Source organism: Nycticebus coucang, chromosome 11 (assembly GCF_027406575.1).
Source record: "Nycticebus coucang isolate mNycCou1 chromosome 11, mNycCou1.pri, whole genome shotgun sequence".
Taxonomy (NCBI): Eukaryota; Metazoa; Chordata; class Mammalia; order Primates; family Lorisidae; genus Nycticebus; species Nycticebus coucang.
The window spans coordinates 26,418,501-26,435,647 of record NC_069790.1 but is presented as its reverse complement, the minus strand read 5'-3'; the positions used below and the strand labels follow the sequence as shown (position 1 = coordinate 26,435,647).

At 51.6% G+C, this 17,147-nt stretch overlaps 1 protein-coding gene across 4 annotated transcripts in view; it reads left to right on the top strand.

The window, feature by feature from the left end:
* Positions 1–15,697, top strand: part of ADCYAP1R1 (ADCYAP receptor type I) — a 77,987-nt gene extending 62,290 nt beyond the window's left edge. Inside the window, exons 15-19 of one of the 4 annotated variants that reach the window (XM_053553627.1) lie at positions 4,793–4,873; positions 7,766–7,895; positions 9,308–9,349; positions 10,987–13,172; positions 13,253–15,697. In XM_053553627.1, coding sequence (XP_053409602.1) covers positions 4,793–4,873; positions 7,766–7,895; positions 9,308–9,349; positions 10,987–11,175 — 442 coding nt within the window. In that variant the 3' untranslated portion in view covers positions 11,176–13,172; positions 13,253–15,697. Of the gene's footprint in view, positions 1–762; positions 847–4,789; positions 4,874–7,765; positions 7,896–9,307; positions 9,350–10,986; positions 13,173–13,252 lie in introns of all 4 variants that reach the window. The other 3 variants (XM_053553625.1, XM_053553626.1, XM_053553628.1) reach the window with 3 other exon arrangements.
* The last annotated feature ends 1,450 nt before the right edge of the window (positions 15,698–17,147 follow it).

Below are 17,147 nucleotides of genomic sequence, written 5' to 3'. Positions count from 1 at the left end.
TCTAGTAAAACATCCCCTTGCAATCTCAGCAAATCCTTGTTTTAGAGAAAGCCAAACATCTCTTGATCTTGAGACCCTAAGAATAAGAAAGCAGGTGGATGAGGTCTGCACAAGTGGGAATTCTGGCACAGGACAAGGGGTCAGCTGGATCCCATGCAATTTATCAACATTTCTGAATGCTTCCAGGGTCAAGGAGACCCTGTTGATGAGTGTGTGTGGTGGTCCAACTGATGATGCTGCTAGGCTCTGCAGAATACTTAAAAACACTTATAAATCAGTCCATGCACAAACACCCAGAGAATCTGGTGGGATAGGTAAGCAACTATTAGCTGGAACCGTCATTTTCCAGCCAAGGGAGCTAGTTACTGGTGCCATGATTCTGGGGGGAAGGAGTAAAGGCACGGCTCTGGTACAGGCTGGCCCTCCACTCCATTCTCAACTACTCCAGCTTTTCTGCACCCAGGGATTTACAGAAGGGAAGACAGCATTAAACATGTGTGCAACATAGGCTTTCTGGAAGAGGCCCCTGGTGGGTGCCAGCCTTGTGTAAAAGTACCCCCACCCCAGAGTGCTTGAACAGGAATTGGCTTTGAACTGGGAGGTGCCTGTGCTGGGAGGAGGGGAGATGTTTGGCAGCGGGGTGGTGGAGGGGACAGGTTCTGTTGGGAGAGGGAGATTCTGGGCACCAGAGTTCTGTGTGGGGCTAAGGAGCCCCTTCAGATCTGCCCACAACAGCTGTCTGATTTTTTCCTCTGTTTCCAGAACAGTTTTAGGCCTGGGAGCTCCCAAGAAAGCCCGAGAAGACCCCCTGCCTGTGCCCTCAGACCAGCATTCACTCCCTTTCCTGTAGGTTGGTTTCAGTTACTCAGATGATAAGGGTTTGTCCTCCGTAGATCAAGACGGCACTCCTGACCCTGCCTCAGAAGGACCTATAGGGGTCTTGGGCCCCCACAGGTGGATGGTGCTCTGAGCCTCCTACACTCTCCAGCCTGGCAGAATGAGTGGGTGGGTCAGGACTTGGGCAGTGGACAGAGATGGAGGCAGGGGCTGAGTCCGGCTTAGCACATTTTCAGGGTCAACTTGGTATGGGGTAGGGGTTAGGGACCTGGTCTGAGCTTGGCATTTATCCAAGGCCAAGAGTAGCCTGCCTTTGTGTGGGGATCAGAATTCCCTTCTGTGAGCACCCAACTAGCTCTGAAAGGGGAGGGGCAATGTTTCCAGACTAGACCCTGGCTGTGCAGGGAGAGCCTCTGCCCCTGCCCTGGAGTGAACTTGCCTTGGCCCCAGTGGCCAAGGGGATGGTGTATCCTGGGTCTGGAGTTGGAGAGGGATAGCCCATCTGCACCCCATCAGGTTCTCCTCAGCTCCATAGGCGGAATGGCATACCCCTCTGAAGACAGGCCCTGCTGTGTCTAGGTAGAGTGCAGCCTCAGAGGAGGCTTTCAGCCCAGGGGCTCTCCCCACAGGCAGAGGCTTCTGGTTCACACAGGCTTCACCTTTCACTCTCAAAGTACCTCCTCCCAACCTGGGAGCACTTGATCTTCATAGTTTCTGGTAGGAGTTAGCAGCAGGGAATTGTTACCTCACTTTGCAGATGTAGAACCTGAGGCCAAGGGAAGGAAAGTGGCATCACCTAAGATCACCAACAAGTCAGTGGCCAAACAAAGCCTGGAGCTCAGGTGCCCCAATTCCTAGCTAGGCTGCTCCAGGCTGGCAGGGAGCACTTTGGGTTGGCTCATCCTGTGGCAGAGGAGGAAGTGGTGGTGGGCAGGGAAGCTCCCCAGATCTGCCCGGTTGATCCTCTAGCTGGGGTGCCAGTGTGGTAGGGAGGGCTTTCTGGGGGACTAGGTGAGGTTGTGGGCGTGCACAGCATCTTAGTATCAGGAGGGACCCTATGGAGTAGGTTCAACTCAGTCCAACACATTCTGTGGACCACCAGAATCCAGTGCTGTGCCCATCAGTAGGGTCATAGAGGTGAAGAAGACAGGTATTTGTCTAGTGTCCTTCTAGGTGCTTCTGGGGGCTGCAGCCCAGGCAGTCCTGTGTACAAAGGCGGTAGCTTTTGTGTGTGCTGGATCCTTGGGTGACATGAGTGCAGCTGGGAGCTTCCTGTGGATGCAGCAGAGCCAGGGCAGAGCCAGGCCTACAGGCTGAGGCTCCCCACATTGCAGCTGTGGGTGTGCCTGGGCCCTGCACCTATTATGAGGTCTCCCACCTTCTGACTCAGGCTGCTGCTGCTCTCCAGACAGTCCCCACCCAACACCTTCATCTGAGTTTCATATCCTCCTTTGGATCCAACTCAGAATTTATCTCATCTGCCAGCCTAGGGTCATCTGTTCCTTTTCATTAAATTCCTTTTGCCTTTTCACTAATCGTCCTGACTTTTCAGAACTTTCTACATCTCTTTCTTTTTCTTGCCTTTGTCTCTGGCTTTCCTGCCACCAATCCTGTTCTCTTTCTTTTCAGAGAGTCCTTTTGCACAGAGTTGTTAAAGGTTTGGAGAAGGCCTTTTCCCTAGACTCCTATCCCTGGGGGCCCTCTTAGGGTCAGTCCTCCCCTGAACTGCCCTTTCATCTGCCCTGTACCAGGAGCAGAAATTCCCAGCTAACTTGTCACTACGTAGTTTTTAGAATACTCCCCCCAAATTGTTTAAAAACTCAGAGGAGTCTATGTGTACTTTAGAAATGTCTAGAGTCCAAGAAAGGCAGAGCAGTTTTGGAACTAAAGAAAGAGGCTTTGCAGAGGAGACAAGGTGAAGCTTTGGAATTTGAAGTGAGGGTTTAAGCTTGATGTGCAGGAGGGAACAACTGAAGCTGGACCCTGGTTTCTCTAGTTCACCCAGGCCAAGGTATGAGGGGTCACTGGCCATAGGACAGACTGAACAACCTTTCAGTATGCAAGAGGCAGACAGCAAATTTGAAGAATAGAATAAGCCTCATGCCTGTATACCTAGTTAAGCCTTTGTAATTTTTAAGAAAAGCATGCTTATTTGAGTCTGCCTGTCTCTTTGTGTACATATAAAACAGACTTTCAACATTCACTGAGAACTCATGAAGGAACTTCTCAGATACGTGAATATCCCATAATGGTGCTTCTCAAGTTCTGATGTGCATAAGGAGCCCCTGAGGATCTTGTTAAAATATAGATTCTGAGCCAGGGCTTGGGGTGGCCCCCAAGAATCTGCATTTCTCAGAAGCTCTTAGGTGGTGCTGGTGCTAATGGTCCATAGCATAGCCTGAGGAGCAAAGAATCAAACCAAACCTCAGCCTCCCAATTCTGGAAACTGGGACCCATAGTGCCCACCTGTTAGTGTGGTGTGAATTGAAAGATGCTATTTATTAAATGAGAACCCCAAACCCCACAAGACACAGGTGCTGGGCAGGCCTGCACTTGACCCATCTTGGAAGTGTGTAAATACAAATCCCAGCCTTAGCAGAATGACATATGACCACCTGTCAGGTACTCAGACTTACTCTCAGAGAGCTGGAATCATCAAAAGCTAATGTGTGAGTGCCTAGGGTCTGTGCTACAACATGTGGATCTGTCCTCATTTGTGTCAGTCCGCAGGCAATTTATTAATTCACCAGCCAGTACCAGGAGCCCCAGCGCCACGTAGCACCTGAGAAGGGTTTCTGAAACAACATTGTGTTTTCAGGGTAGCAAGATGACACAGCTCTTAATCTGTCTCTGACATGTCTGTTAGAGAAGGAAGTGTCCATAGCTTGTGCTGGTCCAAGCATAGGCAGGACCAGGAAGGGCTGGAGATATGGAGATTCAGCCTGAGACCTTCTTGAGAGGATTGAAGCTCTGTCCCTACCCTGCAAGGATGTAGAGCTAGGCCTCCTTGAGGTGGCTTCTTTTTGCGGGCCACATGGCAGGAGCCTATGTGCTCCTCTTAGCCTCAGTCCCTGCCCATTAAATTTTTATCGAGAAGCGCAACCCAGTGCTGCCGATCAGAATGCTCCACCATGATAGAAATGCCCAGCTGTTAACCACTGGCAATGTGTGGCTGTTGAGCCTTAAAATTGTGGCCAGGACAATTGAGGAAGTGGATTTTTAATGTGGTTAATTTTAGTTCAGATAACCACGTATAGGAGTGGCTATTGTATCGGATAGTCCAAGTCTAAACAGATTAAGAAGCCATTTAATCTGACCTCCCTCTGCTCCCTGTGTGCTGATGCTGAGGTAAGGGGGTGCTGTTTAGTGAGAGGAAGCGGTGAGCAGAGGGGAGTGGGAAGACAGGGGAAGGAGTTTTGTCACCCTTCACAGCCAAGCTCAGCACTGGCCTGTTTCAAGGCAGTGTGTGAGGTACATGTTCTGATTTTCTAGTGAGGTTCATGGTGTGAGTTTCCAGCTCTCATCTTGCCAAGTGACAAGGCCATGCTCTGAACTTGGAACTGACTCTGGAGGAGCTTCCTGTGTGAGACCCAGTCCAGGCCCCACCCATGTTCTGTGCACACACTTTCTGTCTAAGTCAGTGGTTCTCAACCTTCCTAATGCTGTGGCCCTTTAACACAGCTCCTATGGGTCACAACCCACAGGTTGAGAACTGCTGCTCTAAATGATCCCAGCATTGAGGGCTCATTTGTGTGTGTGTGGCTGTGCACATACATGTCCACATACAGGCATGCGTTTTTCTGTTCAGAGCTGCCTGTCTCTCAGCCCTCAGCTTCCTCATTCTCCTCCACTGCCCTGGTCCTGTGTCCCCCTCCTCTGTCCTCTGCCCTCCCTGTGATCTGGGTTGCCCAATGCCCCCAGCTGACAGAAGTGCTAATCTTGTCACACCCAGCAGCTGCGTGCAGAAATGCTACTGCAAGCCACAGCGGGCTCAGCAGCACTCTTGCAAGATGTCAGAACTGTCCACCATTACTCTGTAAGTGTGCCTGGCCGTGGCTGTGGCCGGGAGGGGTGGGGGACGCATGCTGCCCCTGCTGCTGCTGGAGGACAGTGGAGAGCCAGCCTGTGCCTCCCAGTCCTGTTCTGTCTCCCCAGCTGTTGCATGTTGATGCCCGTGTGTTTCGTGAGTTCTCTGCACCCTTGTTGGGGGAGGGCATGGGGATGGAGCTGTGGACCTCATGGAGCTCTGTGAAGCAGCTCTGCAGTCTTTGCCTCTGCAGCCTCCAGTGTGGCCTTCCCCAATCTCTGCTTCTCTAGGTTTTAGCCTTTGCAATTGCCTAATAACTTCTATGAGTCTTAGGACTTAAGTTCATCTGTACTGTCCCCTTGCATGGGGCAGGGATCCTTACTTCAATGTCTGTAGCACTTCATCTGTGAATCAGCATTAACTCAATCCCCACAACACCCTTATAAGGTGGGTCATTGTATGATCCCGGTTTTACAGATGAGAAAAATGAAGCAGAGAGCAAGGATTTGAACCCAGGGAGTTCTAACACTATGCCCCAAGGTATTTCTGCCCAGATTATCAGCCTCAACTTGGACTTATGTTTCAGTGAGGGTGCTGCTGCTCCTTCCCTCTGGGCAGCACACTGTAATTGGGGCAGCTCTGATGTTGGAAGCTCTTGGTATTTTAGGACTCTTCTGCCCATTGGTGGTTCCTTGGGGCAGAAGGATAGGCTTAGGCCCTGTGTCACTATCTGTCTGGGTTGATCTGGTCATAGTGTGAGGCTCATGTCTTAAGTTCCCATTGAAAGTCAGAAGTCCCAGACTCCTGGGCTCTAGAGACCTCCTTGTCTGTACCCATTGCTCCATCTGCCAAAGAGGCCACTGGGATGCCCTAGATCCCTAGCAGAATTCCCTGACTGTGCCGGGCTGTGCAGGGCTGTGGGAGAGGAACTTGGTGGCACTGTGGGATGCCTTGATGTCATCACACCCCCACCCTGTGACTGGACAGGGCTGAGCCTGTGCCTGAAAGGCTGCTATTCCTCTCACTCTGAACCCATCCCGTCTAGTGCCAACACAAAGGCTGGAGAAGTTTGACCTCTTGGTTTCTAGGCCTCTTTTTCCAGCTGCAGGGACAAATACCTGGAAATGGACCTTTTGTAGGAAGGGTGGCCAGGAAGAGGAAGGCAGGAACCATGGGCATGTTTCAGGGCTGACTTCCCTTCCCCAGTGCCTTCCATACACGTCTCCTTTACAGCATAGGTCTTACAGTTAGGGCCACCAAGGAGTCCCAAGATGGACATGTGTATATATTTCTGGCCACTTGCCTCTGCTTCCTGACTTTTATTCCTTCTATACACATTCCCTGCTGCCTTCTAGTGCCAGGCACTGGACCCCTAGGGATGACCGAGATCCAAGCTCCTGGGAGGTGTTCAGTTTTGGGGATGCTGAAGCTCTCATGGCAGGCCTGTGTGGTCCATCCTTTCCTTTGTGAAACAGGCTATTTCCACACAGCCCCTCCATGCAGGGTGTGTGCTTGCCATGGATGGTAACAGAGGCAGAGGCTGACACAAAACAGGAAAGCTGAGAGGATGGACCACTCAGCTACACATCTGAGCTTAAAGCAGGCACCTGCTCAGGCCTGTGGGCTCCTGTGTGGTCTGGGAACCCAGGGGCCTTCAGCATGTGCTGCCTGTGAGCAGGGAAGGAACAGGTGGGGGCCCCACTCCAGGGCCTCTTCCTTTTCTGCTGAGCTTCCTCCTTTTAAAGGTGTTCTCAGCCTCCTCCTCCTCCCTCCATGTCTCCTTCCCTCCTTTTTCATCTCCTCTTGGCTCGTCCTTCCTTCTCTTCTCTTAGGAGAAGTGAGGCAGCCAGGGGCCTCACACGGACTTCTCTAGAAACCCAGAGCTCCCACATCCAAAAGAACATTCTCCCCCAGAAGTGCTGTATGGGGGTTACACGGTGCAATTTCCCCAGATCAAATGGCCGCGCTCACACCTGCTGTCTGCCCCTGTGGATGGAACTCTGCCAGGAGAGGGCGAGGCCCATCCCCTGGAGGGGCTGGCAGGGTGTACTGAGGGGCAGACCTCTTCTGCAGGGCAGGGCCGGGTGGAGGTGGTGTCCCACTCTGGAAGAACCTCAGGAGCACCACCCTCATAGAGCAGAACCCCTAAGTGCACACGCCCTTGGTGTCTTGTCATGGGACCTTGTGCCCTGTACCCTAGGAACACAACCCCACCCACTGTTGGCCTAGGGGCCAGTGGCAGGCTGGGAGCCCTGGGAGAGCTGCCCCAGGGGGCTCTTTCTCCCTTATCTATCCCATCTCAGAGCAGACATGCTCCTCTGCCTTTGACTCAGTTTCCCAGAGGGGTGTCCAGACACCCCTCCCAAGTCTCTTCTATGTTCCACCCATTGTGTCCTCCCTCCCTCCCTGTCATCGGCAGCTCCCATGACTTTCAGTGACTGTCCCTAGACTCAGGAAAGCCTAGACTCTAATGGCCCTTGGTGGCTGTTCTTTGAATGCACTTGAGCTTCCTTCCAGAGCAGGAGGGTGCTCCCGGGAGAAACCCTCAGGCCTTCTGAATAATGTCCCAGTGTTGTCCGGGCTTTGCTTTTCTCATGGTTTTGTGCACCAACCTGTACATTTTTAGTGGTTCTATAGGACATTGACTGGGTTCCCTGAAAACTGGGGATGTCATCCACATATCCTGGGGAGTCCTGGCAGCCCAGGTGGGCCACCATCTCAGCCCAGGTGGCCACCATCTCTCCCAGGCTGCTTGTGCTAGGAGAGCATGCTGAGGGGTCTGTGGACAGGGCCCTAGCTCTGGGGGGAAGCGAGGGGCTGGGGCTGAGCTCCCTGTCTGATGTGGCTAGGGTCCCAACCCCTGGCAGTGAACAAAGCAGGCGTCTTGCTTTCTCCTGACAGACGGCTGGCCCGGTCCACCTTGCTGCTCATCCCGCTATTTGGAATACACTACACAGTATTCGCCTTTTCCCCAGAGAACTTCAGCAAGAAGGAAAGACTCATGTTTGAACTTGGGCTGGGCTCCTTCCAGGTAGGCCTAGTGCATGTGGAGTGCAGAGCTCATCCGCAGCCTGGACCCTGGCCTCTCATCTGGTGGTATTCTGGAGTCTGTTCAACTTAGGCTCGGGGCCTCAGTGTTTCTGCCTATGAAATAAGAGTACTAGAGTAGAAGTGAGCTGGGAGAGCCCTGTCAGCTGTCTATCACTCAGCTCCTGGAAGAAGCCACACAGTGTCTGGCTATCCCTGTGACGGGTGTCCTGAGCCGGGTTCCTCAGGTGATCTGAGGTGGCATCTTCTCATCCACCTGGAGTGTGGGTGGAGTGGCCTGGTTTGTCCTCATCCTGACCTCCTGCTAGACCAGGAAGTGGTGAGGGCTGGAGTGGTCTTAGCCAAGTCAAGGTCTGTAGTGCAGGACCTGGCCACAGAGAGCTGAGTGAGCTGGAGAGGTGTGTGAGCAAACAGACACATTGGTGAGTAAGCGGCAGGATGAGAGAGTAGAGGTAGTCATTCTTACCTCTGGGCATGAAGGAAGGGACTGCAATGAGTGAGGGAAGGGCTGGGTGTATCACAATGAGTACGGGAGCAGACAGGAGCAGCAGAGGGCCAGTGAAGGCTGGGGTGATTCCCTTGAGGGCACCAGGATAGAGCTCCTCTCCCTCAGCTAGCCACTCACACTAGGATTTGATCCTGATTATCAGAAAGTTACTCTGAGTTCTGATTTGACTTTACCCTGCACCCATTTTAATTAAAGGCTATTTCACCTGGTTCAGATTCTTAGCTGGGGAGTCATATCCCAGGGTTCCTATCTCTGCTTACTGACAGATTCTGGGGGCCTTGAACCATTATTCCTCTGGCCCCTTCAAGTGGCAGTGTAGGGCATAGGGATTGCAAACATTCAGGAATGTTTCCCAATGTTTCCTGACTTGCAACATTCAAGAAAATGCTGTTGCTTTGTTCGGCATAGATGTAAAGGATGTATGTCGAACAGCTAAACACGTACTGCCATGTGTTCACTCCATTTCTGGTTCTGCGTTGCTGCGTACCAGCCAAGGGCACAGTAGGGAGGTGGTGGTGAGTAAAGGCCTGTTCTGTCCTGAAGGGCTCTTGCCTTCAGGAGCCTTGTGATAGGTTGGGAACCAAGAGAACATTCTAGAAGCTTCTTATAGGAAGTGGGATGAAGCTAGCCTTTGGGAAATAGGCAGGAGTTGACTAAGTAAAGGTGAGACCCTAAGCCAGAGTGTATCAGTGGGAGCCAGCCACTTGGCTTCATGGGTGTGCCCATCTTGGAGCAGAACTTGTCCCGTTTCACCCCGGGTCCCTGAGCAGGTCCCCCCACCAGGGTCGTGGTGTCTTTCTACTTCCTGTGCTATCCCTGCATGGCCCAGGCAGCATTTCAGAGTTCTTTCGCTAGCACTCTCAGGTTCATTCTCCCTCTCTCTGCAGGGCTTCGTGGTGGCTGTTCTCTACTGTTTTCTGAATGGGGAGGTAAGACCCTGGCTCTCTAGCTTCTCAACAGGCAGGTGGGGCTCACAGAGGAGCACTCAGGGAGCAGCCTGCTGGCCTCACTGGGCTGATCCCTCAGGGGAGAGCTCTGGCAGGCTATCAGCACTGGGTGTGTGTGTGTGTGTGTGTGTGTGTGTGTGTGTGATTGGTCACATGGCTGCCAACATCGGGTGGTACTAATGTCTCCTGTGAAAGAGGAGACCTTCTTTCACCTTCTTACACCTTCCACCCTGTGCCCAAATCTCTCCCACTTGGCAGCTCCTCCCCATCAAGAGCAGAGCTCCACCTTGTAAAGGCATAAGCTTTGCTGAGCACAGATCTCCCTGGGGGGAGTGGGGGTGTCTCAGTGCAGGTCTACCTGAGGGGGCTCTCTATAGGATGCTCTTTAGTGAGGAGGAGTTGACATGAGGAAGAGCCAGGCATGGGGCATAGTGCCTACAGGTCATAAGCTGTGCTGGGCAGAGCTGCTGAGTCAGGAGCTACCCAGCCTTCAGTGCTGCCCCCAGCAGGCCAGTCAGCATGGCCCAGACTGTCCCCTGGTAGGTTGGGGACTGAGGATTTTGAAGAGACCCCAGGGAGAGACCTGGAGTCTTCCAGTAATCCTCCATTTTGAGAGCCGTTAGTTTGGGGGCTTCCTCTGTATCCTCCTGAGGTGATGCCCTTGAGTAGAGCCTAAGAACAGAGGTGCCAGGGCAAGGCTGAGGACAGGGTGGGATGGGTTTGAGAATGGGCAGTAATCTGTGCACCAGCACTGGGGTCTTAGCTGCATGACCTCATGACCTTGGCAGGCTCCTCCCCATCTTCTGTATCTGAGAAACAAGGAGATTGGGCTTGTCATCACCAACACAGTCTACTGAACCGTCAGATTAGGACAGAGAAGGAGAGACAGCAAGGGCTTTGCAGGCAATGTCTGGGAGAGCCAAGAAGTGGAATGTGTGCAGGTTGTCCAGAGCTTGCAGTGGAAGTAAGGGCAAGAACTGGAAAGGGTGGGTGTGGGTGCTGCTTTCAGTTGTGCAGTTTGTGCACTGCACAAAGAAGCCTAGAAGGTGCGTGGAGGCTGGGACTTGATATGGCCCTTCCTCACCATGCTAAGGGCTACATGCACCAGGGATGCATTGTTTAGTGGTTCTCAGATGAACTGCACGTTGTAATCACCTGGGAAGCTTTAAAAACTATGGCTGTCTGGGTCTTACTCAAAGATACTGATGCATTTGTTCTGGGGTATGGTCTGGGCATCTGGAGTTTTCAAAGCTCCCTAGGTGACTCTCCTGTACACTGTTCATGGGCTGTGAAAGTGGGGTCCTTCTGCTGCTGACCTGCCTATGCTGTGGGACTCTTTTCCTGATAGAATTGATGGACTAGGCTCTCACTGGCCTGAAGACAATAGGGTCCCCTTAGCAGGCCTTGTTCAGTGACCAGTGAGTGGGAAAGGGCTGTTCTGGTCAGCTTCTCAGGCTTGTTCTTGCCTACGCCGGGTAGAAGCCACCTCTGGAAATCTCAAGGGCTGCAGGCTGTGGCAGGGGACTGCCAGATGTGGCAGCTCCTGCCTGAAAAGGGCCAGGCCTGGTGACTGGAGAGGATGTCCACCCGGAAGTGACTGTCTAAGTTGCTCCCTGCAGGTGCAGGCGGAGATCAAGCGGAAGTGGCGGAGCTGGAAGGTGAACCGCTACTTTGCCATGGACTTCAAGCACCGGCACCCATCCCTGGCCAGCAGCGGGGTGAACGGGGGCACCCAGCTCTCCATCCTGAGCAAGAGCAGCTCCCAGATCCGCATGTCTGGCCTCCCGGCTGACAACCTGGCCACCTGAGCCACCCTCCCCTCCTCTCCTGCATCCACAGGCTGGGGCTGTGGGCAGGTGCTGGCCCACGCATGTTTGTGCCTCTTCTCTCCCCTTGGGTGGGTCCTGGGCTGGAAGCTTGGCTTTCCAGGGAGGGAGAAGGAGAAAGAGCAGACTGTATTGCCCCTCCCATCTTGGTACTGCCCCCCCCCCAATACCCCATCAGACTGGTCCCCTGGGTCCTGACTCAGACATGTAAATACTCCTCGAATTTGGGAAAGTCCCATTCTGTTCCCCTTGGCCCAGTGCCCTGATCCCCTCAAACCAGGCCTCGGCTCCACCCCACTGTGTCTCAGCCAGCCTCAGTGATGGCCTGACCCCAGCTGTGAGGCCTTGTGAGCTAAGGCTGGAGAGACCTTGCTTTGGGAGGCCGGGGTGGTGCCTGCCCAAAGGCAGGTGGCTACAGGTGCCTACTCCTGTATTGTCTGACTTTGGATAGTTACCTCCCTGGGTCTGCATACCACCATAGGGCCCTTCTCAGGTCTAGGCTCAGTCCCTGAGGCCTACCAGAGGTCCAGTGTGTGTGGCCAAAGTGCCCTTCAGGGCAGGCCAGTCCGTGGCTCCCCAGTGCCCACCTGCCATCTTGGTGTCCAGGTGCTCAGCTTCTGGATCTCAGGGCAGTGTGTTAGCTTGAAGGCTCTTCCAATCAAAGATTTCAGTTTGGATGGGGGACTGTGGGTCAGGAAAAGTTCTGGTGCTTTTCATTTGATCCAAGAAGAGCTGAGAGCCAGAAATGTGGATGTGATTAAGACAGAAAATGGAACAAGTGTGAGAGACCCATGGAAGATCTTCACCATCTCCATTATTTTACCCCCAATTCACGATAAGCAGGGCTTATCTTGTGGCCTCCTTTCTGCCCCTCCTGCCACCACTAGATGCCCCCAGACAAGCTGCTTTCTAACCACGCCCACCACAGAGAACCCCTCAGCACCCCCTCCCAATTTCTCCATAAGTCAAAGCCATGACTAGGATGAACCAGCCGTCTGCCTGTGAAGTCAGTGAATCATGAAGCACCTCCCATCTGAGGCCCAGGGTGCACTCCCCTTCCCCATGATGATGGAGAGCCCCAAACACCAGTTCCTTGGGCTTGGACTCAACTATTGAAATCTTTCTGAGGCCTCTGCAAAGACTTCCCTCTGTGCCCTTCACCTTGAGTCACCATGGGCCACCAGGGTGTCCAGTGGAGAAGCCACACCCACCACGCCCACCAGCAGAAGCTGACTCTTATAAGGGGTGTGCTTTCCAATACCTGTTCTGACCTTCAGCTGCAAGTGCACAGCTACCACCTAAGAATGTGAAAGAGGGCAGTGCCATGTTGGGGAGGGAGGAGGAAGTGCCCTGTGCAGGCCCAGTTTATTTCATTTCAGTTCCTGGTGTGTTTGCAGACTTGTTACATGATTGTGTTTTGAAATGCTTGGGGAATTTAGGTGGACTGGGATGTTGTTTCACTTGGTTCTGTGAAGAGGAAGGGGCCTCATGGACATGGGGAAATGCTTCTAGAGAGGCCTTCAGAGTGACTGGCGAGGGTGCCAGTTGCTGCAATTTAGAGAGGAGCCCCATGTCCTCAGCCCATAAAGTAAGTCCCTGGGTCTTTGGCAAAAACAGAGGGAGAAAGGAGCTACCCGCCCTTTCCTGTGCACATTTGGTGACTTAGACAGATGATGGAGTGTGGCACTGAGAGCCAGGTGTACATTATTATCAAGACAAGTGGTCCCTGGCCATTTCATAGTTTGGACACTGTTGGGGGCCTGAGCTGCTCAAAAAGAGCCCCAGAATTCAGAAAGCCTAGAGTCTGCTCCAGGCGAGTGCGGACTGCTGAGTGTGGATATGGTGCTCCCTGTTGTGGGCCCCAGATTCCCCATTTGTGAGATGAGGCACTATTTTTCCAGGCTCTGTAATTTTGCAATTCAAAGCTAAGGCAGGTAAAAGGGTAAGCATCATCTAAAGTTTTTTGGGGTAAGTGGTGTGTATATGGAGGGAAGGCCATTTATTTTCCGTTTCTTAGAAATAGAGCTTCTGTCTCTTCCATTTGGACACCACATGGAAGCTGGTGGACTGAAAGGAAGGGTCAGGCCACGGACATTTGAATAGGTGCCTTGGGCATGATACGTAGACCCAGCCATGTGTACCTGGCTGAGGAGGACTGCCACCTCCAGTGGCCACCTCCACATCCAAGGATGGACCCCATTCACTCTTCACTGACCCTACTGGCAGGTCTGCTCACTGTGAAAGAAGAAACAGACTTTAGAGATGACATCAAACAACAAAAAGAAAATCAATCCTGAACCCCACACACTGTGCTGCTTTCTGAGCCCTGGGCCTGCATCCTCATAGAGGTTCCGGGTTCTAGTTTGTTGGTTGGCTTGTTTTTCCTTTGGAATGAATTTTTGCCAGTCTTGTGAGCATATGTACCTGATGTTTGCAAAATGTTCCAGAAGGTTCTGACCTTCACAGTCACAGGAAGTGGGGAGGGGTGTAGCATGAGGGCTAGGAAAAACCCATCCCTCTCTGACCCTCTGTTTCCAAATCCATAAAATGTGCAATAAGACTAGATGATTTGTATATAGCCCCATGCACTTCTGGAATTCTCTGTTTAAACACCAGCTGTCTGCTTGGAAGGGGCCCCAGGATTGTGGTGTTTGCCTGGACCAAGCAAGGATAAGAACCTGGGTCACGTGAAGAGGGATTAGGAGGCCCAGGCAGAGTGGGGCTGGGGAGGAGCAGGACTGCCAGTTCCCTAACTGTAGGGGTGATCTCTCCTGGGAATTGAGTTTTTCTTCCTCTGTACAATCATGAAGGACAAAAGTTACCCATGGGAGGCTGAATTGTCCTTGGGATGAAGTAGTCTTATTCCCCGTCATGATATCTAGTCATGAAGTAGGCAGACAGTGCCAGGAGAGGGACTCTAGTCTGGGGGAAATGGGATTCTAAGCCCAGATTGCAGAGGAGGCTGTCAGGGAGCCAGGGAGGGGACAAGGGTGTTTGGTTTAGGTGGCTCAGTAGTTTTTTGTGGTGCCCCACCCTGTGGGCATTATGCTTACCTGCCGTACATGAAGTCAAGCCACACCCTCCATCTCAGTGGGCATGGACTGGCCTACAGGGACACTGTCATTCCTCTAACCCCGCCCTCTTCAAATTGGGTGTTCTGGGTAATAGGGCCAGGGAGCTGGAGAGCAGCCCAAGGCTTGAAATACACCTGCGTAAATTATCATCTTCCAAGGGTGCCGACTCACCTCCTTGCCCTGACTCTCTTCCTGAAAGGGAAAGCTCAAAGAACCTCTCTTTTTCTTTGAGTAGTACCTATGCCCCACTTCAGGGCCACTTCAAAGTGAAAGCAGTGAGTGTTTTGTCATAAACTCCTGCTTGAACACTGGGACCATGGAAGTCAGCTGGAAGAGGCTAAGTCTACTAGTCTGCTGTTGACCTTGACTCACTCCCCATATACTAGAGCTGGTAAAAAACTTGAGAATTTGTGGGTCAAACCTCCCCAAGAGTCTGCTGAAAAAACAGGTGGGCCTAGCGTGGTGCCTGCCACCATGTTGGGATCTGGTATGTTTTATAGTTCTGAATGAAGGTGTGGCCATGCAAATATGTGCATAGTCTGCACACGAGCTAGGATGTGACACTCGAAGCATTCATGTGGTAAACATTTCACCTTGTGCAGGAGACAAGCTCTGGCTAGAAAAGGTTCTTTAGGACTCCAGTCTGTAGGAGAAACAGTGGGGTCAGTGTGGCAGAGGAGGACCTGCTCTCTGATCCAGGGGATTCCCTCTCTGGGCCTCTCCCTCCTAATCTGAGAAATAGGAAGAACAGGATTTGCACTATCAGCCCCACAGGCCAGGGATGAGTTTCAAGTGAGATGCCCTTATGTGTGAAAAGGTTTTGGAAACTACATGGATCTGGGCTCTTTACTGGGGTGAAGACCCCTGAAAGGTATTCTTTGCTGTATATCTATTACTTCAAGGCCTCCTGAGTTAATCTTTGCCCACGTTGTAAAACTACCAGTACTGGCGGTAAGGAAGAGGCTAGAGACTAACTGACGCAGAATTTCAGCTTTGTCTTCATCAAATTCAGTTTGCTGTTGGGATTAGGGTGAAGAGATGTGGATGATGTCAGCATTTCCTTGCCAACTCCCTGGGAATCCTTCAAGGATTTGGGATATTCCTCAAATGGGCTGTTTGCCCATTCCTTCCTTCCCTGACCTCCAGGTCCTGGGATGTGTCTGCTCTCAGCAATATGTCTTGTCTGATGTCTATCTTTTGTAGCTTTGCCCTGTTGGGGCTGAAGTGGTGTAGCCTCTGGCATCCTGACTTAGTTCCAAGCTCACTGGAGGGGGCTGGACTGCCTGGGTTTCATCTCCCACAGTAAAGATCAGCCCCCCCAGACCTCACTGCTACTGCTGCCTCTGTTAATGCTGTGCTCACAATCTTGTCCAAGATTTTAAGGATGTCAAACTGTTGTAGATTACTCAATAAATAAATGTGTTACCATTTTTCCTGGTGGCTGTAACTTGGCAGAAGCAATGAGAAGGGAGAATAGGAGGTGAAAGAGGAGAGAACTCCATCTGAATCTGATCATCTCAGAGTAATCCAGTCTATGTGGTCCAGTGGCCTTTTAGATCCAAGGGGAGAGATATGAGAATGGGCCATAGTTAGCTTAGGAATAAACTTGGCAAAGTAAATGAAAAGTCTTGGCCTCAAAAGGATGTGCAAGAACCACACAACCTGAGTGGAATCCCAATCACTTGGAAGACTTGGGTTCCTAGAAATGGGAGCAGCTCATCCCCCAGGCTTCACGTTATTCAGAGGGATCACCCACCAGATATCCCAAAACCTCCACTGCAGGGAGCATTTCCTCCCAGGTAGCCACAGGCACATGCTTGACTACTACAGCCCATTGACATTACTTCTGGATATTCTGAGCCATCAATCCCTGCCAGACCAGATAACCAATTCAAGGTAAGTTTAATTTCCCTGAGGTTCTGTTGATTGCACAACTCCAGTCCATTTTTGTAATTAGTCATAATGTTTAGTTGTTAGAAAAAAAAGGTAATTTTGGCTGATAAATCAGAAGAGAAATTTATGGAAAAAATATTGGGCAGGTCATAGGATTCTTGTAAGGAGAAACCAGAAAAGGTATCTGAAGCCATATTATGCTACAGAACTGAGGACAGAACTGCTAACACTTGCCACTGCCAGCCACAGTGATATCTCTTTCATGGCAGGGTCCCAACCTCACCATTACTGCCACTGCTGAAAGTAGATAGCATTATTGCCATTCTCACCACAGATTGGATCCTACCTGCGGCCTCTTCCTTTAACTCACTTCCAAATCAAAGTCTTACATGACACCCTTGGATTGGCTGTGTCCTAGATATGAAGGAAATTGGATATTGACATTTCTGGATTCGACTTAGGGGAATTCAGGCTCACAAGTCTGGAGAGTTTCTAAACATAACAATAGTGTTTTTAAAAAATGCTGGGTATAATAAATGCCCACCACAACAGGCCTGCAGTCTGCAGTAAATGCAGAGCCAGTTCCTTCTATTGGTCATGTGGGCCACTCTGAAGAAGTCAAGTCAATGGAAAGGTGAATCCTGACCTGATGGAATGTGAGCCTCCAACCAGATAGGCCAGATTAGTCACTCATGAAAGGCTCCCAGATGTCCAGTGGGGGGTTCCCTGGCATGGAGGCTGGTTTGTTCTACTTTCTGAGGCTTCCCGTGCTCTGTCCTCTCCAAGCTCACCTCTTCTTTCAATCCTAAAGGAGATTACATGGAGAGGTCATGTGACCTATTTAGCAGCTATCTTGAGCTGCTTCCAAAATAAAATCTATGCTCAACAGTTGAAAATTAATCTCCTTGTGTGTCAGACTCTGCTGGCATCTCCCACAGAAGAGTTCCCTAGTGTTTGGAAAAATATTACTCTAATTGATGTGACCAT